Source organism: Cydia splendana, chromosome 5, assembly GCF_910591565.1.
Source record: "Cydia splendana chromosome 5, ilCydSple1.2, whole genome shotgun sequence".
Classification (NCBI taxonomy): Eukaryota; Metazoa; Arthropoda; class Insecta; order Lepidoptera; family Tortricidae; genus Cydia; species Cydia splendana.
Genome location: NC_085964.1, coordinates 12,214,745 through 12,238,472, shown reverse-complemented (window position 1 = coordinate 12,238,472; position 23,728 = coordinate 12,214,745). Strand labels below are relative to the sequence as shown.

The 23,728-nt window shown below is 37.3% G+C and overlaps 1 protein-coding gene across 1 annotated transcript in view; it reads left to right on the top strand.

Annotated features, from left to right (window-relative positions):
- Positions 1-23,728, top strand: part of LOC134790692 (uncharacterized) — a 128,144-nt gene that overhangs the window by 79,660 nt on the left and 24,756 nt on the right. Inside the window, exon 2 of the mRNA XM_063761594.1 lies at positions 11,863-12,064. Coding sequence (XP_063617664.1) covers positions 11,863-12,064 — 202 coding nt within the window. The remainder of the gene's footprint in view (positions 1-11,862; positions 12,065-23,728) is intronic.

The following is a 23,728-nucleotide window of genomic DNA, read 5'->3' as shown; positions in this document are numbered from 1 at the left end:
AAATAATCATCAACAAATTGGTATTGACATTGACAGTAAAACTGACATTGACAGCTTGTCGTTCCATTACACTGACGCCCTAGTACAATTTTGAAACATAAATAAAATATTATATAAGTTGGTCAAGCAGATCTTGTCAGTAGAAAGAGGCGGCAAATTTGAAAAATGTAGGCGCTTAGGGATATCGTCTCATAGAAAATTTGAATTTCGCGCCTTTTTCTACTGACAAGATTTGCTTGACCATCTTATAATAATTAATCCTCTAAATTCCGGATGTCTTAAATAATATATTTGATACTAATAAACATAAAATACTTCAACAGCACAGATGTGCATGACTTGTTTGTCATGCAAAAAAAATGCGTTCGTGTGCTAGTCGGAATCCGAAATTGGGATAGCTGAAAACCTTATTTCATCAAACACGGCATACTCACTCTTCCATGCCTTTACATCTTAGAGCTATGCATATATGTAAGAAAAAACATACATTTGTTCAAAGAGATACAGAATAAAAGACAAAAATACAAAGTTGAATTACCCCAGCCAAAATTAGAAATATACCGCAAAAGCCCTCATTATGCGGCAGTAAAATATTATAATCACCTCCCAAATTATTTAAAATCAGAGGAAAGTGACACCTCGTATACAAAGAAGTTGAAATCGTTCCTTGCTGAAAAAGCATATTATTCAGTAACTGATTTTCTCACTGACAGTTTTGTTAAATAATTTAGTTAATAGTAAATAAGTAAGTTTTGATCTCCTAAAATTATAAAGCTAGTTTGTAGTTTTTATTTGTTCTTAATATGTACCTACTTATATTAAGGAAATGTTTGCCATACCCTATTAGGGTCCATGAGATACCATTATTTTGTAACAACTTGTTTTTACCATGGTGCAATAAACGATATTCTATTCTATTCTATTCAATACAGGGACGTTTTTCAGAAATAAACTTAAAATATCTCAAAGTAAAATAATGCTTACAAATTCGTACGTGATGAGTTTTCGAACGTTCCCTTTTTATTATCATATAATTTAGCCTACTCAAACTGACTACTCGGAGTACTCGGCTAATGTCTATGTGTGCGTAGATGTCATTAAAAATAGCTCTGTCTACCTCTAAACTGTGTGAGAGAAAGGGACATGATTTTTGATCTGAAGTAAGCAATAGTGAACCTTAAAATTTAGGACATATGGTTTAGTAAAACAACCTGGAACTTATGATCTTTCTTCTTGAATCAAGCGTCGTTACAAGCCACGAGGCAAAAGACCTCTTCCTTAGTTCTGGTAGCCTGGTACTTTTGGTAAATGTTTGTCTTGATAAGTCAGCTGTCGTCAGTTGTGTGTCGCTAGTAGGTTACAAGACAAACAACCTCTTCTGCAATTCTGGTATCCTGGTACTTTTGGAATAATGTTTATCTTGTTATGTCGCCAATATGTCGCCGTTATGTCGCTATTATGTCGCTGTTATGTCGCCAATATGTCGCCATTATGTCGCTGTTGTGTCGCCATTAGGTCACCAGTATGTCGCTATTATGTCGCCAATATATCGCTATTATGTCACCGTTGTGGCGCCGTTATGTCGCCGTTAAGTCGCCCGTATGTAGCCGTTATGTCGCCGGTATGTCGCCGTTTTGTCGCCATAGTAAAAGGTATAAAAGGCCGGTGCGGAGCGTTGGCTGCGCATTCATTCTTCGACCGGGCTAGCAGTGAATCTGGTTTTCGGGTGTAACGTAGTGTGGGGAGGTGAAGATTCTCCGCGACTTTTTCTGTGTTTGTTTTTACTTGGAATTATCCTGGTGAATATAAACTTAGAATTTGTGTCTGTGCTTGGTTTTGCGGGGATTTTGATCGTCGTAACGCTAAGTTTAGACTGTTGTGGAGGTTCTTTACTGCCATGTGTGGGCTTTTAGTTATTGTGAGTTTTCTCTACACTGTGTGTTCTAAGTGCCGTCATGTTATGCAAGGACAACGTCGTTGCATGGCCGGGGCTTGGAATTGTGTCTGTGTTTGGTTTTACGGGAAGAAATTCTCGTAACGTTAAATATAGATGACAGTGTTTGAGGGAATTTCACTTTTCTGTTAAGTTAGTTTAATTTAGGGATAACTTATTTTAGTGTTTTTTTATGGGGTATTTTTGCTATTTTAAAGCCAGATCATTGTTTGGACTGACCGTTTGTCCAGCTAAGCATTCACTCCGCCTAACGGTGCCAAAGGATTGGATGGTTAGGAGTCTTTTGCTCCAAGTGTGAGAGAACTTGGCATCTCTTTTATATCAACATAAGAGATGAATTATCTCACTAGTCTCAAGGCCCAGCTGTTTAAATGGATGTGGGGACGTCACGTGCGCGTCATTGGGAGTAATCCCTGCCCACTGAAGTCAACAGTAATGAGACTAGGTCTCCTATTCAATATATTTATATGTTTCGGTGCTCCGGTTCATACTAGTGCTGGTTGCGGGGACAAGCTTCTGTCGTGACTAATATTACACTTACTGTCTTTGTTGCGGCAGAGTTTCCTACGTGATTGGTGTGTGTGTGTGCTAGGGTGTGGATACACTTATATACACGGAATAGGGCGGTTTACTTCCTACCACTATGCCCGTGGGCGTAGGAGGGGGATCCAAATACACTGGCCTGTAGGTTACCTTATCGGTTTCGCCTGCCGAACTTTACAGCTTCTCGTAGGGACAACACTTGCGTTTATTACAAAGCATTAGGTCGATGGTAAGAACGAACTATGCTTTGAATGTACTAGATTAGGGTAGGATTAGGGTAGAATCACACACTTATTTGTTGTCTATTAACGTTCTTTTTTAGTTAGGGTCTATAAAATTGATATGGTTGATATATATTTCTCTTTAAGGGTTTAAAAATATGGTTTCTTAATCCTAAAATACGAGTGTTTAAAAGGTGAAGGGTTCATCTGCCTAAATCTTCCTAATATCTAATTTATATGGGGAAAGAACTAATGTTTCTATAAAATTTTATTTCTATTTTACATTTTTGATTGTCTGGTGTAGGAGCGAGGTACTGAGTAATAAAATCAGGTATTTACAACATAAACTTTTAATTATCAAGCTAGATTTAGGAATGCAGACTATTCTGGGATTGAAGAACGGTTTGTTTTAGGGAACCTTTGTCAGGCAAGAGCAGTACAAAGGATATATTGACTGAATACTCAATTTCGGCCTCGACCAAACATAATAGTTAGCAAACAAACTCGGTGCTTCGTTTATACATCTAGAGAACTAGGAATTCTGTCTAGATTATCAGTTCTGGGGAATGGGATTAAGGGATTAGCATCCCTAGCTTTTGAATATAAAAAAGATAAGTAATTACTAGATGAAAACCCGGCTTCGCTCGGGTAAAATAAATAATAGTAATAGGTAATACTCATTTTGAATTAAGTAATTATTTACTTTTAGACTTCAAGGGGGTTACAAACCTATCTCATCTCAGAAAACTTTAAATCCGTAACATACAATCATAACTCGAAAAATTTACTATTCCGATATATCTAAAAACAAATATGTAATTAAAAAAACCTAATCCGCTTTTCTGGTAGCAGTTCGGTTCTGTAAGGGTCGCAGTTCTAACCTAACTTACTTCTGGTTGCAGTTTGGTTCTATAAGGATCACAGTTCTAACCTGACCCACTTTTCTGGTCGCAGATCGGTTCTGTGAAGGCCGCATTTATAACCTAGCCCACTTTCCAATCTCAAAAGAGGGAACCCTTTTGTACCTACCCTTCATGGCACTAAAGTGAAAGTATGGAAATTATCACTACTATTTCATTCTTTAATATTAATGCCTATCCGTTAATATTAAATTCGTTTACAAAAAAAAACTGAAGAAGTGCGAGTCGGACTCACCCATCAAGAACGGAACACTTTTTAATATTTGTTGTTATAGCGGCAACAGAAATACATCATGTGTGAAAATTTCAACTGTCTAGCTATCACGGTTCATGAGATACAGCCTGGTGACAGAGGGACAGTGGAGTAAACTGAAATTGGTTCCGTCACACCGGCGCGATTTCAGAGCCGGGCCTGAGCGTTTTATATGAAAAAGCGGCGCGCCCCGCTCACGCGCCGCACGCGAAACGCGCCTGTGTGACGGAGCCTGAAATGTCAAACCGGGCAAGTGCTCGCGCACGAAGGGTTCCATACTTTTTAGTATTTGTTGTTATAGCGGTAACAGAAATACATCATCTGTGAAAATTTCAACTGCCTAGGCCTATCACGGTTCATGAGATACAGCCTGGTGACAGACAGACAGACGGACAATGAAGTAAAACTGAAATAAATGTCATATACCTACTAAGAAAAACCGGCCAAGTGCGAGTCGGAATCGCTAATAGGTTCCCGTTTTTTAGTTACCCTTCAGGTACGGAACCCTAGTATGAGTGTAATAGATTTGTAACCGGTCAGCAATGTGAGTCCCTTGGAGAAGCAGAGGTCTAGTCTAAACCCCCACTTACCATCGGCATTAACAGCCTTGTATTCTTGTTTGCCACCAACATGTCATATTAAAACATATTAATAAAAATTTACTCGGTCAACAATGTGAGTCCCTTGGAGGAGCAGAGGTCTAATCTAAACTCCCACTTACCATCGGCATTAACAGCCTTGTATTCTTGTTTGCCACCAACATGTCATATTAAAACATATTAATAAAAATTTACTCGGTCAACAATGTGAGTCCCTTGGAGAATTAGAGGTCTAGTCTAAACTCCCACTTACCATCGGCATTAACAGCCTTGTATGAGTTGTATGCTTGTTTGCCACCAACATGCCATGTTAAAACATATTAATAAAAATTTACTCGGTCAGCAATGTGAGTCCCTTGGAGAAGCAGAGGTCTAGTCTAAACTCCCACTTACCATCGGCATTAACAGCCTTGTATGCTTGTTTGCCACCAACATGTCATATTAAAACATATTAATAAAAATTTACTCATTTCATCAGTCATATCCAGCCTAGCATTGCATTGGCCCCGCTTAAATATTTCTTTAATTTGTTTTTAGTATTTGTTGTTATAGCGGCAACAGAAATACATCATTTGTGAAAATTGAAACTGTCTAGTTAATCTAGTTATCACGGTTCATGAGATCTTGAGATACAGCCTGGTGACAGACAGACGGACAGCAGAGTCTTAATATTTAATAGGGTCCCGTTTTTACCCTATGGGTACGCAACCCTAAAAAGTGACCAAGGCCTCCAGTGCCCTAGGCTGGAATCAAAGCAGCGTCCTCTGCTATTGCAGCAGGTGCCTGTGTCATTCTGCCACCGGGCCACCCACGGCGGCATAGGTCGAATTTTTCCAAGTATACTTATGCACTACTTACTGAAGGCTTATGGAGCCTCGCCATCCCTAAGCCTAAATTAAATATTTTCTGAAAATAATTTGTTTTGATCTCATAACATATTGGAGTCCTCGTAATAGGGGTCCCGTTTTTACCCTTTGGCTACAGAACCCTAAAAATTAACCTTGTTTTGGTACTATGTACTACGCTTCACTATGACTCTGAAATTTTAGCAGGAATTAATATTTTTTTTGTTGTCACCTGTCAAATTAGAATAGAATAGAATAGAATAGAATAGCCTTTATTGACCAAAAAATTAAATTTCAGCACATATTACATTTAAATAAATTCACATTTCATTTATATCTTTTAGTTTCAATATTTTTTCCTTAGTAACTTTATTAAATAATTTTTATGGCATTGCTTTTTAATAATTATTTCAGTCTGCCTTCTTGGCATAGGCCTCCCCCAGCTCTCTCCACAGCTCTCTATCCCTTGCCGTCCCTATCCAATTAGGTCCCGCATGCTTCTTTATGTCATCCGACCACCTCATTATTGGTCTCCCTTCTCTCCTTTTTCCATCTCTAGGATACCATTCCGCTTCCTCTCTATCCCACTTATCTTTACCTTCCCTTGCCATATGTCCAGCCCAACCTGTTGCAGTCAAAAGTGTGAACTGGCCAAAGAACTTTTAACCGACAAAAACAGACAAAACTGCTTTTGACTGAGCATGTTGGTCAAAAGTAGTTTTACCTGAAAATCATACCTATTTCTGGCAGCAGTTTCGTTTTTAGGGCGTAGCAAAAAAAAAATAACCCTAACCTACCTATCTCTGGGAACAGTTTCGTTTTTTGGGCGTAGCAAAAAAATAACCCTAACCTACCTATCTCTGCGAGTACTTTTGACTGATAGTAACAGTCACAACACAATTACTATTAACCAATGATTTTCAGGTAAAACTACTTTTGACCAACATGCTCAGTCAAAAGCAGTTTTGCCTGTTTTTGTCGGTTAAAAGTTCTTTTGACCAGTTCACACTTTTGACTGCGACATATATACTATCTATATATCTTATTATATTTAATCTTATATTCAACTTACATTGACTCCGGAGATAACTTATTAGCTTTATGCAGTTGACTTTCCAATTCACCGATACACCTCAAATTTGATTCATAGTCTAAAGCACAGTTATTAAATATGTCCACAATACACTGTAGCTTTTTGCACTGATTCACACTGGCAATGTAATTAATTAGAGTGAGTTACAGTCAGCTGGCACTTAACTCAAAGTTTCTTTGAACAACGTCATTTTCATCTCGCTCACTTATTAGTTTATCACAGCTGCTTCAAGGTTGCTTTCACTTGCATTTCCAGGTAGCTAGTAGTGCCTCGACATGTAAGAATATTTGGAATCATTCTGAAATATTAAAATACAACTGAGAGACCGATGTTTATACTAAACACAATACACCCATGGAACGCTTTGAAGTTCAAATCTCGTTACGTTACGATGGCGTTTGCACTTTGCACTATGTTCGGTGACTATTTTTTATTGTTAACACACACAATACACTATTTAACAGGTTTTTATCACGTCTGGAGTACCGGATAAAGTATTTTCGAATAACAGCCGTCGTTGACGTCTAGGCAGTGTTGCTATCGTCTTAAAAGCCGTAACAGACTATCGCACGTTCTGGCTTAAAAACAAATTTATTTAATAATTATACCGGTATACATATCCATATGAAACGAAACTTAATGCAAATAATAACCATTATACATACCGGAAAGTCATCAAAATAAACAGTAATATTCGTCTTGCTTTTTATTAAAAAAAAAACGACCAACCTAACTTGTAAGCATGTTTGCAGTTTCTAAACGCAACGCATAGCTGTCAAATGTCAACCAACAAATTGAGCCTTTAGTATTGTTTGTCGAAATTTTTTCACTTTTAAATGCAAAATACGCGACAATACGAATTTTGCGGATATATGTTGTCGATTCAAAAGTGTTATTTTTTTACGCTCTTTTGTTTGAGCATAATTTAATTTGTTTCTACCGTCAAAGCCGCTCGCGTTTATATATAAGGATGATGACTGATGGATACTTTGACACTTCTTTTCATCATCATCTAGGTGCGCTTAGGTTACGAAGTGTTGGTCATAGCCCTTCCGGCTAAACTGGTAGGGTAGGTATTAGGGCTTCCAATACCGGGATCCCGTCTGATTTAACGCATTTTTCAATACCGGTATTTTTTTATGCAATACCGGGATCCCGGTATTTTCAAAAACAAGGAAAATGTGATGATTATAACGGTTAAAATCCATTAAATTGATTAAATTCGGGTGTATCAAGAAGATTACTAGCCCATTTAATTAAAGAAGAACATTTAATTGAAACAAGATCAGTGCATATGCGTTAGATACATATTTGGTGATGAATTCTGAAGTTCAGGATATGATATTAATATAATTAGTTCTTAAAATTATACCAATAAATAAAGAACGTATCATTAATTATGGGGACAACATTACTAAGCCGTTTTTTTTGTATTATAATTTTATTGTAAACCATGGATGCAATAAATGATTATGATTATGATTATGATTATTATTTCAAAATTACACATGTGTTTAATTAGTGCTTTCTTCTAGCTGAGCTTATTCTTGTAGCTGTCTCCGTCATTTCGCTTGCATCGGAAATTGAAGGGATTCCAAAACGTGGGGTGAAAAAACGGTTTTATGTAAAAATAAAAATTCACCACATTTATTCCGCAGCTGCTTAATTGAGCAATCATGAAGAGGACACTTAGATAATATGTTTTGGCGGCTTATTAACCTTTTGCTACTTTAAATCGTACCAAAGAGTCGGTGAAATAGTCTCAAATTCAGCTCGATAGGCTTGTCCGGACTATATTTGCTATACGGTATTAAAAGCATCATAAAGTCCCTAAAATAAAAAAATGTCAAACCTTCTTAAATCAGATATAGCTTAACACACACACTTAAAAATACCCTCAGATCATACTCTAAGAACATAGTAATACAAAATAATACACATGCCAACAGTTAGACCAGGTTTTATCTGTCCCTATAATTAACGATACGGTCTCGGCTCGGATTAAAGAAATAAGCAAGGAATTGTAGTATGACACTTTAAACTCTCGCGTTTTGTACACATATTTAATTAAAGGTAAAAACAATGAAATTATATCGCGGTAGACCCGTTTATGTAATTGAATTGTAGTATGGCAAACGAACCAGGCTGGTTTATTAGGTTGAACTAAACATGTAACTGGTGAAGTCAACAAGGCGGATAATATGATTGCCAACCTGGAGGGTGAAATGATAATTATTACAGTTGGCGATTATTGTTTAATATCCTAAGCCCTAAGCTAAGGACATACATATCCAGTGTTACAGTGAGCCTTATTTTAATAAAACTCAAAAAATTTAAGCGATTCATAATTCATAGTCAATACCGGGATCCCGGGATCCCGGTATTGATGAAGACAGTTTCGGTATTAATACCGGTATTGAAAGAGTTCCGGTATTTGGAAGCCCTAGTAGGTATTCCGATTGATACTTGCAAATCGGACTAAAAGCTTCCAGACCTGCATCGGGCGTATGGAGCAGCACGTGTGATTAAATCACACATCGTTTAGAAGATGATAGTTAATTATAATTAACCTTGAATTGCTAGGGTGTAATAGAGCTTACCTTTGGAGTGCTGCTTCTATGTTATCCCGGAAGCTTAATAGTTGTTGCAGGAGTTTACCAACAACATTTTTATATATTTATATCATCATATATGCTGTTATACTTAAATAGATTCATTCATTTACATCATCATTTACGTTGCACTAATAAATTCTGAATAATTTTCTATTTCTCTAAATAATTTTCTTTAGATTATTTTTTACTTTCATAAATAATTATTTTATTATCAAAAATATCTGTTCATAAAATCTAGGTAAAATTAAATAAATCCTGAGTCCAAAATTTTGCTGATACTCATTAAAGAATTTGAGGTTACCGCGGTTCACTTCGAGGGGTCCTAACTACTAACTAGACGATCACAAGGCCATATTTTAGGGGTAAATCTAAAGGAGGTGTTTATATTATGGTTAAGTAAGTAAGGGGTGGGAGTTTCACCTGGTAATTTTTTACATTGCAATATTACATTGAAATTATTATTGTTAGAACCAAAAGAAGTGCCTGAAACCGGGAAATATATATATATATATATATATATAATATATATATATAAATATTTCCCGGCTATTGTTTAATTTAAAGTTGTAGCTATCCTTGAAACAAGTAGGTACAGTCAGTCAGGTGTTGCAGGCTGGCGATAAGCCGGGGCTGCCGGAGGTGGAATGTCATCAATCCCAGTGCACCCTCGCGGATTGTCCTTCTGAATCCCTAACAACGTTTGTCCTAAAGTCACTTGCCCTAACTGGTTTGTCCTAATGGGCACATACCCTAACGATCAATTTTATTGTCATAATTTGCTTCTTTTACATAATAATTATAATTTTGACGTCTATACATACCTACGACTAACTTAATAAATATGAACGAGAGAATTTTCTATTAGACAACATAAAGGCAAAAGTTAACATATTAATTTTATCAAAGGTTGTGCGGTAACGAGAACCCTGCGCGTCGCTAATCTATTTACTTAAACGAACGCTACGCCAGTGAAAACACTCTTCTCCAACTTTTCAAACTTCATTAAAACTGCATATGCGCACACCAAAAAATTCAAACAAATTCGAAGAAAGTAATCAAGATTCAGAAAGTCGTACTGCAACTACTGCGCCTTCCCAAAAGTTGTTATCTAAGCAACAACAACTAGATTTTACAAAGTTCAATCCTGCTCTTGCTAAACTTTTCGACTTTTTCGACTGCTTTTGAAAAAGTGCATTACGAATTTCACGATATATTTAATTCAGGAAAAATCTATAATAAGTATGTTGGTATATTTAGTTACCAACGATAATACAACACGGAATAAAAAATATAAAGTAAGGATAAAACTTAAACTCTGAATATTTTATATAATTTAATATTATAATATCATAATTTTATATTTAAGATTAGTTATTATTGTGTTGTTTTTTTTTTATTTTGTATTGACGTGCTTACATTAAATTTTAATTCAGATCAAGTCCAAATACTAAATTTAAAATCTGATTGCATTACAACCAATGACCTTTTATTTATGTAGACGTGTGACGTTCATAGTTGACAAAACTAAAATTTGATCCAACTATTTTGACAACTTGACAGGTTGCCGTCACCCATACGACTAACTAAATATAGGTTCCGGAACCTATATTTCATGGCTCACGATCGTGCGCCTGGTACCATATCTACCTCTTTTTACTTACATCCATGATTACAACGAATTTTGTCATTGTCAGAGTTGTTTTGTGAAAACCTAAATGATACCTCTAATCTGTGTTCAAAGTTATTTTACAAAATGTTTACTAATGGTGTAAGTACCTAAGCTTGAATTTATGCTCAAATACGCTTTCAACTAAGTAATATAAATTCATAAATAATTGATGAGCATTGATGAAATTGGGGCTGACTCGCCCCCGTCTAAAAATAAAGTTTGAATTGCAGTAGTTAGAGCGGAAATTCAAATCCCGCCTGAGAATACATATTGGCTGTTCGAAAAATAAATGAAAGCGAGCATTTTTTTACGTTTAATTTAATCCATTAGCAGTATTGCCTACTCAATTTTGAATGATATTTATCTTGCATTTCATTTCTCAGCCGACTTCTCCAAGAAGATGAGGTTCACAATTTAGATATCATCTTGTGATACTAAATATACGTTGTAAATAGTAATCGTAATCGTAAGTACCTAGTCAATAGGGATCGCAGAGTCAGACCAAGCTAGTTCTGAATGCCATTTTGAATGACAAAGTGTGGTAATTTCATCTTTAATATCATTTGTTATGAAAATAATTATGATGTTTATAATGACACTCCGACACTTTGTTATGTTCAAGTCAGTGCACTAAATAAAACTGTTAAGTCTGAAATAATTTATGTGCATGATTAAAAGTTAGGGACGTATAGGTACATTTTAATTTTTTTTATTTAATTTTATTAGATCCTTTAAATACTTCCTCCTCCTCCTCCTCTAAAAAAAAGTCGAGGGTAGACGATTGTCGTATTTGTTAATTAGCTATATGCATAATTTAATTTGAAGATGTCAATCGATTCTACTTCCCGTGAGATTCCAATGATTCTAATACACCTGCTAACTTATTGTTCCACAGATACTTCCAAATTGCGAAAATAACTGTGGCGCGCGCCGCGAGTATAAACGCCCCATACAAAAAGCACTGTGACGTGCCTACGGCACATTTTTTTTCTCGTTATACTTAACATAAGGAATCTAATGAAAGTGTTAATTACGCATTAGGGCAATATAAAAATATGTTGATAATTGCACAAACATTACCTATAACGGTATTTTTCATGCAAGTAGCCCATTGTTTACGTTATATTAATGCCAATTCATTTCATTCCAGATAGGGCAACTAACAGAGCTACGATGGCAAACGACTGGTCAAAAAACACAAGAGGGCAACAACATCGCAATACATGTCATTCCACCCGATGGCGAAGAAGACGACGAGTTCGTGCCGCCGCTGCGCGCGCGCACCCGGAGGAAGATGAGCACCCCGCTGAGCGCGCTGCCCGGCGCTGCCGACCGGCTGATCGGCATGCCTAGTAAGAGTGTTTTAGGGTTCCATATCCAAAATGATAAAAACGAAACCCTATAGTTTCGTCATGTCCTTTCTACACGTCCCGCCATCTGTCTGTCATGTCACAGCCATTTTAAGGTTGACTCACGCTAGACCGGGTCGTGCCCGGACCGAGGCGTCCGACATGTCATTTTCTATGACGGCTGATCGGTGATCACGTGGTGCTTTCCATAGAAAACGAAGCTCCGGCCAGGCCACGGCCCGGTCTAACGTGAGTCATCCATTTACTCGAAAATTTGTATACTTAGTAATTATGTGGAACAAAATAAGGTCAATACTAGGGCTTCCAATACCGGGATCCCGGGATCCCGAAATACCGGGATCCCGTCTGTTTAAACGCATTTTTCAATACCGGTATTTTTTAATGCAATACCGGGATCCCGGTATTTTCAAAAACAAGGAAAATGTGCCGATTATAACGTTTAAGATCCATTAAAATGATCAAATTCAGCTGTATCAAGAAGATTACTTGCCCATTTAATTAAAGATGATCATTTAATTGAAACAAGATGCATATGCGTTAGATAAATATTTGGCTCGGAGTATATTTGGTGATGAATTCTGATGTTCAGGATATGATATATAAGTCCGAGATATAAGTAGTTCTTAAAATTTTATCAAAAAGTAGAAAGATATGAATTGTAGTATGGCAAACGAATTTTTGGTGCCAAATTTGAATATTTATTGGCTGGTTTATTAGGTTAACTAAAAATGTAACTGGTGAAGTCAACAAGACGGATATAGTTGGTACATAACAAGGGATCAAAATGATATATTTACGTCAAGGGCATACATTGAATCCTGAGCGTAATGAGTAATGATGAGGGATTCAAGTGTTAACGCCCAAGACGAAATAATTTTGATACTGTGTGACACATACTGCTTTTCACATCAACTATGAGGAAATTGTTATGTTCCAAAATATGTATTATTTAACCAAAAAAAATAGTATGCAAGAAAGAAAAAATCGTGTCCTAGAACAGAAAAGTACAACTTTGATCCCTCCTAGCAGGGAAGAAAAGAGCCACTTTGATCCCTCCTAGCGGGGAAGAAAAAGCCCTTTTTCGAATAGGTGATGTGAAAAAATCATTGCCAACCTGGAGGGTGAAATGATAATTATTGCAGATGGCGATTATTGTTTAATATCCTGAGCTAAGGACATACCATACATATCTGGTGTTACAGTGAGCCTTTTTTTAATAAAACTCAAAAAATTTAAGCGATTCATAGCCAATACCGGGATCCCGGGATCCCGGTATTGATGAAGACAGTTCCGGAATTAATACCGGTATTGAAAGAAGTCCGGTATTTGGAAGCCCTAGTCAATACGGCTCAGTAGAGGTAAGTATGACGGTCTTCTCATTGGAGCCTGTTTACACATTGATTAGTGCTTATTGGGAGTTCATACATTTTCTACTTGCGTTTAGTGGCAAATGTATGAACTCGTAATACCTATCTAAACACTAATCAATGTGTAAACAGGCCCAATGTGAAGTCCAGACACACTTACCCTTCCACACCCGTAATGACTATAATTGAAATTATTATACTTATTTTTGAAAAATAAGGAATATCCCAAAAACTCAGCATTTTCACCTATGCGTATATAATATATATATACATATATACACTAAACAAGCCATCAGGGAATTTATTCTTAAATTTATTCGGGTATAATTAAGCGCACAGAAAAATCTAAAATAAATAATTTAAACTTTAAGGAATATAAGAGTGTATTGTTGAATTTGCCAAAGAAAGGAAACGCAAGTTCTATCCGAACAAATACCTCAAAGCAAATTGAAAATAAATAATTCGCGCCACTAGCGCCACAATAAATAGCGCACATTCTGGCCCGCCTCACAAATTGTCACAGGGGTATGGTTTTATAGCGCTACCAACGCGGCGCGGAGCGAACCGCGCGATCGATCGATGAGAGTATAAATAAGGCCAAATCCCATCCGAAAATACGACTGCAAAATATAAATGTAATCCAAAATAATCAACCGGCGTCGCGAAACATGGAATGAACGAAATAGAATCTCTTAATACGGCTGATGTCCTACCGGCGGGGAATGGCAAGAGAATCATTAGCGAAATTTTTCTACACAGGCAACTGAAAAAAGTACCTATACTCGCTGGCAGTTTAACCAGAAAAACGATATTTTTTTAACGATTCTCTTGGGTGAACAGATTAGTTAAATATGTGGAATTTATGGTCGATTTAGTTTTACACGACATCTACAAATATACAATTGAACGTAATTTCTTGCACAAGAGAATAGTTGTCCGGTACTCGCCTTCTCATCGCTGATCTGGCAGCTGCCTATAATAATACTCGCAATGATAAAGATAGTTTATTATTCAAGTAGGCATATTACAATGCGCTTATGAACATCAAATAAAGCTACACCGGCTCCAACTCTACACCTCTGCCTCGAGAAGATTTAAATCCCCCCTCAATTGGAGGAGGGTATCCCAATATGGGACCGGCAACAATGAGTATGAATATTATGAATAAATTGCAATTCTCCTGCATAACTATAATATAGAGGAAACTATTTCCCCGACCTAAAATGCAATATCGTCAGGTGGTATTTATTAAATAACTAATATGCACTGAACTACTAACTAAGTAGTGGTTAAGGCGCTACGCGCCGTTTTTGGCCGTAAACTCTTACTTTCTAGAGTATATATCTTCTTAACGGTTCAGCAAAAAATTATGAAAAAATATATATATCTACGTTTTATGTACAACATTTGTAACGTTTGACTTTTTTCCTGTGACTTATAATTTTTTGAAAAAAGGAACATTACGAGAGGCCGTTTTGCGACTAACTTTGCCTGTTTCTACTAAACGGTTTATTCGATTAAAGTTATTTTAAAACTAAAATAAATGTTTTAACCGACACTACAAATGCAACGTAGAATAATGTTAATCAATTTTTTTAAAGAAATCGAATATTTTTCGACATTTCGTGCGTATGTAGCTCGAAAAAGGCGTGTTTGCACCTTCGATGATGAATGTAGTAATCTCATAGGCTGGCGTCGTTAGACTTCTTCTATTTGTGCTGAACACTTTGAGCTTTGATTTTGGTTTTTATATAGCTCAAGCTTTCGGAGCGATCAGTCAGCGGCGGCGTTTCGATTTTGATATCGTTAGGAATGTTCAAAGTTTTTTCCTACTTGTCATCTGGAAAATAATCATCATTATTGGTGATAAACAATAATTAACAACATCATTAGGCTCATCTTTGAATTCTGTATAATGTCTGGCTCGCTTGCTCCACGACCCCAAAATCACCCTGTATAATAATAATATAATTTTTTTGGCGTATTAAGCGGGACGCGAGTCGTATTAACCGTGAAATGTAATTTACGACCTCCATGCATAAATCTAAATGCATGATCTACTCATACTCAAACAACAAAATATCTGCAAACAAAAGATTATACGAGTATAGCGCCAACTGCGCGCCTCTGGGCTGTATCTTATTCTTTGAACCTCGTGGCGGTGCAGCGATACAAAATTCACGTACGATCGCAATGAGCGGGGTAAGCGGGTGGTGCGGGTACAGAGCGCTTAGCTCCACCCAGACGCTCAAGGGCATTGGGCCTATCTATCGTCTTAAAGTAGACAAACAGGCCTATTCGGATTTCGGCATAATCACAAGATCTTGAGACGATTTAGAGATCAACTAGATCTACATTAGATATCGCCTAGATGTGACTTGGATATCTAAGTCATAACTTGTCGAAATCGTTCCAGAGGACCTCCAGAATCGCGGAAACGTCAAATTTGACATATCTATCTTACAAATATCTTTAAATTATCCGTATCGTAACTTATTGAAGTCTAGTAGAAATCTAATTAATTTTCCGAATCGAGCCGAAAGAGCACATAGCCGGTAAGATTGTTCTAAGATAGCCCTTATACCTACCTCTCGAAAATCTTACAAAAATACGAACAGTCCTCTTTTCTCCTCAAGACTTCTGGATCCTTCCCGCATGAATTTTAACCAAAGATCCTTATAGTCTGCCACAGTTATTGAAAATAACCCGTAACGGTAACACGAACCGATAGAATTACTAATTACATTTGGATTGGAACGCTTCGGTATCTCATATTAGTCATAATATCTGGGAGACCGAGCTTTGCGCGGAAAACATATAAAAACTCAAAAATGCGCGTTTCCCCAGAGATAAGACCTAGCTAGATCGATTTATCCCCCGAAAACCCCCATATAGAAAATTTAATCGAAATCGTTAGAGCCGTTTCCAAGATCCCCGAAATATATACCTATATAAATAAATAAATAAACAAGAATTGCTCGTTTAAAGGTATAAGATTAGATAGATAGATAAGTAGGTATGTACATAACTGGTTGTCGCTGAAAAGTCACATTGTCAGAAGTCATAACACAATGAAGTACCTTAGTATAGCCGCCATCGGTAAAATCTGTAATTTAACCGAAATGTGTAAAATAATTAAGTATATAAAATAAATTAAGTTTTTTTCAAAATGCTTTAACATTTTGGAATGAGTTTGCATTTCTTATTGTTATCGCTAGACCGAGGACAAAATTATTAAATTTACGGGCGATTTAACAGCGACAGGGGACGACCAGGATCTAAACTTTTGCGAAGGTTAAATGAGATTCGTCTACTTGAGGCCTTCAGGCGATGGATCAAAATATTAAGAAGAAAAGAAAAAGTACTTACGGGTTTCAGCAATAAAGTTTTACGAACCGAATGATTTGAAAGTGGCGCCTGCGTCTAACAAACATAACTGTACATATAGATGCTATGAAACCCGTGTGTACGCCACTTAAGACAGGAGCGAAACTTTTCCTTAAGGGCATTCTCGGCTCTTCGGCTCAGGCTCATTGCTCTGAGCAATTATTAGGGTTAGCACAACTTGACGTCCCTTTGCGTGTACGACCACAGATAAGGTAATTACTTGAATTTTGACCCTACAACCCTAAATAGCCGAAATGGATAGTGCCATACATTAGAAAGGGACAGCATGATTCGTCCCTGAACCGCTGTCAAACTTCGGTTTTGTAGGAAGTTTATTTTCTGTACGGTAGTACTATTACTTATTCTGTGCTTAGAGCCTAGTACAGTTAAGGGGCTGTCAACACCCAATGTCCTTGAAATCTATGTCTGAGAAACTATTTGTTTTTAGTAAATCAAAAAAAATATATATAGGTATGCTAATATTAATTATATTTCAAAGACCGTGGCGGTACTCGATACATGATTGAACGAAATCGGCTCGATGGAAAATAATTGCAAAGTTTGGTTAAAATCACCATTAAACGGTTCTATGTCTTTATTTTTTTGACTTACCGGTTTGCAATAAACATCGAAATTTCAAAACATTTATACCCTAGTACCGCTAACGAGCAATTTACATTTTTTTATTTCAATAGTTTTCTTATTATTCCCTTGCCCAAGCCCAGTAACATGCTATCTTATTTACTCCGATACAAATAGACAGTGTGCGGCTGTGCGCGCTTTAGGTTACATTGACAGCCTCTTAAGGTTAAAACTGTGATTACACTTTGTCACCTATGTATAAATATTTATGACCTTAACTGACTGTGTAATATCCGGTAAAGGTACCAATTCAGACTACACCGCATTACTGCTGCAGTGATGCGGCGCGCATTACTGCCGACGGCATTGCTCAAAATCGATGATTCTACCTGGTGTTATGTCATTTGCGGCAGCAAATCAGTCAGAACATGCTGCGAATCCGGTACCTTGACGTTTTCTCATCGTCTGAAGCAGCCCTCAAATAAAATTCTCTTCTCGTTTCACACTGTGTGTTTTGCTCGGCACTCGTTGTGCAAGTGGCATACTGATTCTCGTATATGCACAGATAAAATAATATTAAAAGTAGTTCTTAAAATTTGAATCGTTTATTATTCAAGTGTTGTAGAGCTCCACTATGAAAGGATTGTTTAAATTCTAAAGAGGTGAAAATGGGGTTAAAATGGTGGAGGCTAGTATTTATGTAGGTATCTATGTCTACCAATTGTATGTACAGTCACCTGCAATAATATGTTACACACCGAAGGCCGCAAAAATATCTGACACGATCTTATTTGTAGAGCCATAAGAGCGTGTCACATATTTTTGCGGCCTTCGAAGAATAACATATTATTGCAGGTGACTGTACTATGTAGAATTATCAAATTTCGCACATTTTCCTAAAGTCACGTTCTTCACCGTCTTGGTGAGCCTGAATGGATTCAATTAAGAGCCTACAAATATGATAGCACCTACCTCAATAGATACCTACTAATAAGTATATCATTCTTTACTACAATAAGCAAGCAGATGGAACATAACACACCGTTTTAAGCCGTTTATCTTCATCATGAAGCGTAAAAATGGGCAAATTTACCTAAACCTACCTATATACGCTAAAAATGGGCGCCGGTAATCAAATAATCACATAGGTATTCCTTTTATTTATTCAAATATACATATATTTGCTCAGTTGAAGTAACAACTCATGGTACTTTGATACTTAATGTGTTTTCCATTTCATAACGACAGCAGGCACTCGCGATTACGGATGAAACATGAAACGCATTAGCACTAATCGGCTTATCAATATAAAAGCAATTGCCGAAACCCGAAGCGCTTATGTATTGAAAGCGAAGTCAATCCCCGCAAAGTAGGGTTACCAAACGTCATGAATTTTGGTGATATGCCAGTACGAGGCTTGAATATGGAATCGCTAAGGTTTTTTATGAGTATTTTGTAATATTAGACACTAAAGTAACCTACTATTATCTATAGTACAGGGGATTATAGATAAAAAAACAATCAGAAATTTTATCAACAATTTTTAAAGTATTCTGGTAAATAAACATAAACCCGATCGGATCCCATCGAGTAGGTAGGCACCTATATAAAGTTAAAGATGACTCACGTTAGACCGGGCCGGCCGTGTCCGTTCCGGAGCTTCCGGCGCATCGTTTTCTATGGAAAGCATCACGCTGGCATCACGTGATCACCTGTCATGTCATAGAAAAGTAAGCGCCGGAAGCTCCGGCCCGGACACGGCCCGGTCTAACGTGAGTCATCCTTTACTCGCTTAAATGAGCCCCGGCTGAAGAACTCGGAAAATATTTGGTGCGTGAGATCTTTACACATGTATTTTGAAATTGGAGGCGCCTGCTCTTTATCAATATTAATTATAGTCACGAGGTGAGTTACGAAACGGGCGTTGGTTGTCTCATTTTATTTTTTGTTAGATCTATTTTTTTTTGGAACGTATATTATTTTATTCTCTTACTGTATTCGGCAAAGCTAGCATACCAAATGCCTTGAAGCTAATTTATGAGTTTTATGACTATAGATGGTCAAGCAAATCTTGTCAGTAGAAAAAGGCGCGAAATTAAAATTTTCTATGGGACAAAGTCCCTTCGCGCCTACATTTTTCAAATTTGCCGCCTTTTCTACTGACAAGATCTGCTTGACCAAGTTTAATACTGGAATAGTTAGTGTAGAGGCCTAGGACTTTGTGAAAGATTTAGGTCGATGAGTCGACAGATATTATATTGTGGTCCATATTTCGGATACCTGGTCCAAAAGACAATCTTCAGCTTCGACACAGGGCGGACACGGCATCAAATTTTTGAATTTCTAAAATATAGATCGATGAAGTGTCTGAAACTGTCCCTCATTAATCGCAAGACTAAAACTCATCTGTATCATGGTCTAATAAAACATGGTCTTCTATTCCCAGAGTGACACAGGCCTACGTCACAATAACATGGCCGCTATATATAGCGCTATCGCATATTATCATATAGCGCAGTCGCATGATGACGTAGGTTTGTGTCAGTTAGGTGACCTAGAAAAGACGGGAATAGAGTACCAGGCGGAGTATATTATTATACCATGATCTGTATCATTATTGAGTCCGAACCATTGTCCCTAAAATACACTCAAGAACAACTAAAACTAGTCACTTTGTGTAGGTACAATTCTCATACGAAGTGACCCGTTAAAAATGTTCTTGAGTGAGTATAGGTAGGCAGTTGTAGCACTTTGTTAACAATGATTTAGAATACAGAGAAAAATTTGAGTCCCTATGGCATTCAATCAGTCCGTCTACTTATGCGTCGCGAGCCATTTCGCTTTACTCAAAGTGAGTGGAAGTTATAGAAAGAAAAGGGTCCTCAGCTAAAGTTGAATTGCCTAGGGATTTCAATTGACTGATGACCTCCACATACTGTCTTAACTTTGCAATGCAACTCATGGGCAAAGTATTTGGTAAGGTATACGTTGGAGTTGAAGACGAGACCCGGTCAAAACCGTAATTCAAATTCCGAGCTTGTCGTTTGATGGACGCCATATTGCACTCAGTACTAGGGTTGCCAACTTTTTTTGAGTGAAATATAGTATTTTGCAAAATTACACATAAAATAATATAGTACACTGAAAGAAAATATAGTACAGTTAAGGAGATGGTTTAAAATAAATGAAAAGTAAGCGAGTTCGATTAGGATCGGATACCGGGTAAGATCGTATGATTCAAATTTCCTTTTTTTTAATGCTAGCAAGGTTTTGCAATGACGGCGTTTTACACAAAAATAAAACGCCAATTAAATAACTTACCCTATTCGGAACCTAAGTATATATATTTGAGAATGGCAACACTGTAGATGATCGTTATCGTCCTTTTCTAGCATATACGTCCCACGCTCCCACTGCCATCACCACCGCAGTTGCTCAGTCTATTATTTTTTACCAGCAATTTATTCAATCATTGTCTCCAAATTATATTTATACCAGGCAGGATTTAAACTTTAGGTTCCGAATAGGGTAAGTTATTTAATTGGCGTTTTATTTTTGTGTAAAACGCCGTCATTAAACAACTGTACCGCTATTCGGAACCTAAGTATATATATTTGAGACGTGTTTGTTATCGCCTGGTGGTGTGGCAAGCCAATGTGATAACTTTATAATAGTTTAATGTTTACCTTATTTGTTTTTTAAAAACACTCGGGATCAGTGTGGAGCGAGCTAGTGTAAATCTGTGCATGTATGGTGATGGTATCTGTGTTACAAGCTATATGATAACCTCACCATTTCTTGAGGAGTGAGCAAAGGTGGATGAATTGTAACCTCCTCCAGGCCAAATGTAGGCTATAAATCTATAAATGGTCTTTAAACATACAATGTAACATGTGAAAACACCTTTATTTATGTGTTGTTAACAGGTTATGGAAATAAAATAAAATAAAAAGTATGAATCAAATCATCAGTTTTTTATTTATTATCACAGACTTAATCACTGTTTTCTTTACACATACATAGTGTTCTTATAGCATATTAATAATTCTTATTCTGACTTTGTAGAATTACAATTACAATCTTATATCTGTAATGCCTTAATAAATCCCCGAGTTAGCAGAGCTAAACAATAGCTTAGCTTCAATTAACAAATTTAATGTTGAATTTTGTTTATTTGATCTATCTTAGGCACTATTTCTTGATTAATTTAAATAGTCAAACATGAGCTGTTTCAGAAGCTTATTCTTACTTTTACCCATAGAGTATTAATTAGTTGAATCAAAATGACAAATTAGATATTTGATTATATTTCTATCTAGGTCTTAGGATTATTAGTCAGATCCTTGTATGAATTTCATCTCAGATTGGTCAATAAATTACATACTTTTATATCTTACACAGGAAAAAATGAACTTTGGACTGAGCTGGGCCTAGGAACACTAATTTCTTTTTTATAGAACCTTGTAAATGTAGCAGAAGATCTCCAGTTTCCACGGGATAGGATGTCATCCAGGGCGAGGTTATTTGCCCAGTTCTTGGAGGCCACTGCATATCGTGTACTCCCAGCTGGGGCTGTGATACCGGCCTCCTGTAATAAAGATTTTACCCAATTTGCAATTACTGTTCTAGATGCATTTTTAGCCGGACCCCGTACTGTGAGAAAGAGATTGCTACTGTTGCATACATCTCTTCTTTCTTTTGACATTTCAATAAGGGTCTTAACCCAAAACACTGGGTCAATTGACTGATCTTCTAGATTAGACTTAAGTTTCCAGCCTGACTGTCTATGATTATGACTATCTGTTTTAGAACCAAAAACAGGCCAGAATACAATTTAATTATCTGTAATTTGACATAAATTTGGGTCAATGGACAAGAGAGTAAGATCATGTACTCTGCGGCCTGAGCAAAGTAATAGAATAGATGCTGTTCTCCGGGAACAATCAAAAAGGGTAGTATCACCTCTAAAATTTTGCTTGAGCCAGTTTGAGACAATATCAACGTCCCAAATAGGAGGTTTATGTGATTTAGGGTTTTTGTTTGCTATAGATTTTAAAACCCGAGTCACTAAGGGATGTCCACTAAGGATGTCTTGCCTATATGGGTTGCATAGTGTCGAAACTACTGACCTATGGAATATTATGGTATTATATGATAATTTGGTTTTTAGATAGAGGTCTGAAAGAAATCTAGCTAAGTCTGAACCAGATGGAGTGTGACAACTAACCTTGTTTTGCGAGGCCCAAATGCACCATCGTTTCCAGGCACTTGTGTATGACTTTTTTGTTGAATCCCTCCAGCTTGAGCCAAGTAGATGGAGTTGCTCAGGTGTCCATGTTGTTAGTGCTTGGCACCACCCCCACATTTCCATATCTCCAGATGTAGGTCCTGTGCTTTCGTTGGTGCTTTGTTGGTGTTCATGTCGATCAGCACTTGGGTTATGTTGTGTATTGTGAAGGGTGCTGCTACTGCACGGCACTTCAGGTCGGGTCTCCAAAAAGCTTTCTCCCAGCGGGGCGCTACTACTAGGTATATCCCCTTTGCCTCATTTAAATGTGACAGGACTTTCGGCACTAGAAAGGGAGGTGGGAATACCCACGTTAGTTTGTAAACCCACTGTCGGGAAAATGCGTCCGTAAACTCGCTTTCCTTGTCTGTCACGTCCAATGATACATATCTTTTCACTACATGAGCCTTCTTGGATGCAAATAGATCTATTTGGGGAGTTCCCCATTATTTGAAGACAGTTTTGGTAAGTTTTGGGAGGAGATGCCATTCTGGTTGTGCCGAACCTCCTGATAGGTGATCTGCCTCTGCATTGTACCTCCCGGGTATGTGGTGTAGGTTCAGTTGAATATTGTATTTTTGTAGAACAAGATAAACTTGATAGGTCAAGTTCATTAAGGGCTCTGACTTTGTTCCCCCTTGGTTCCGTAAGTAGGACAAGACCGTCCTGTTGTCGGACTGTACGGATACTGTGGAATTCGCTAGAGTTTGACCCTGCCTCTTTAAGACTCTTAGTATTGCTGTCATTTATTTCGTGTTTGAATGTTGGCATACTTCCTGGGGCTTCCATAAGCCGCTTAGGCTTTGGTTGTTCAATTGTGCGCCCCAGCCTTTGCCCGATGCATCTGTCGACAGGTAGTGGCTCGCGGTTTGTATATGGAGCATGGAGTAGGTCAGGTAGTGGCAGGACCACCACTTTAAGTCTTTTATCACCTCCCTTTTCAGAGTGTGTATCTTCAACGGAGGTTCGTTCAGTATTTGATTTGTGAACTTCAATAGTCTTCTGAAATTCAGTCGTCCATGT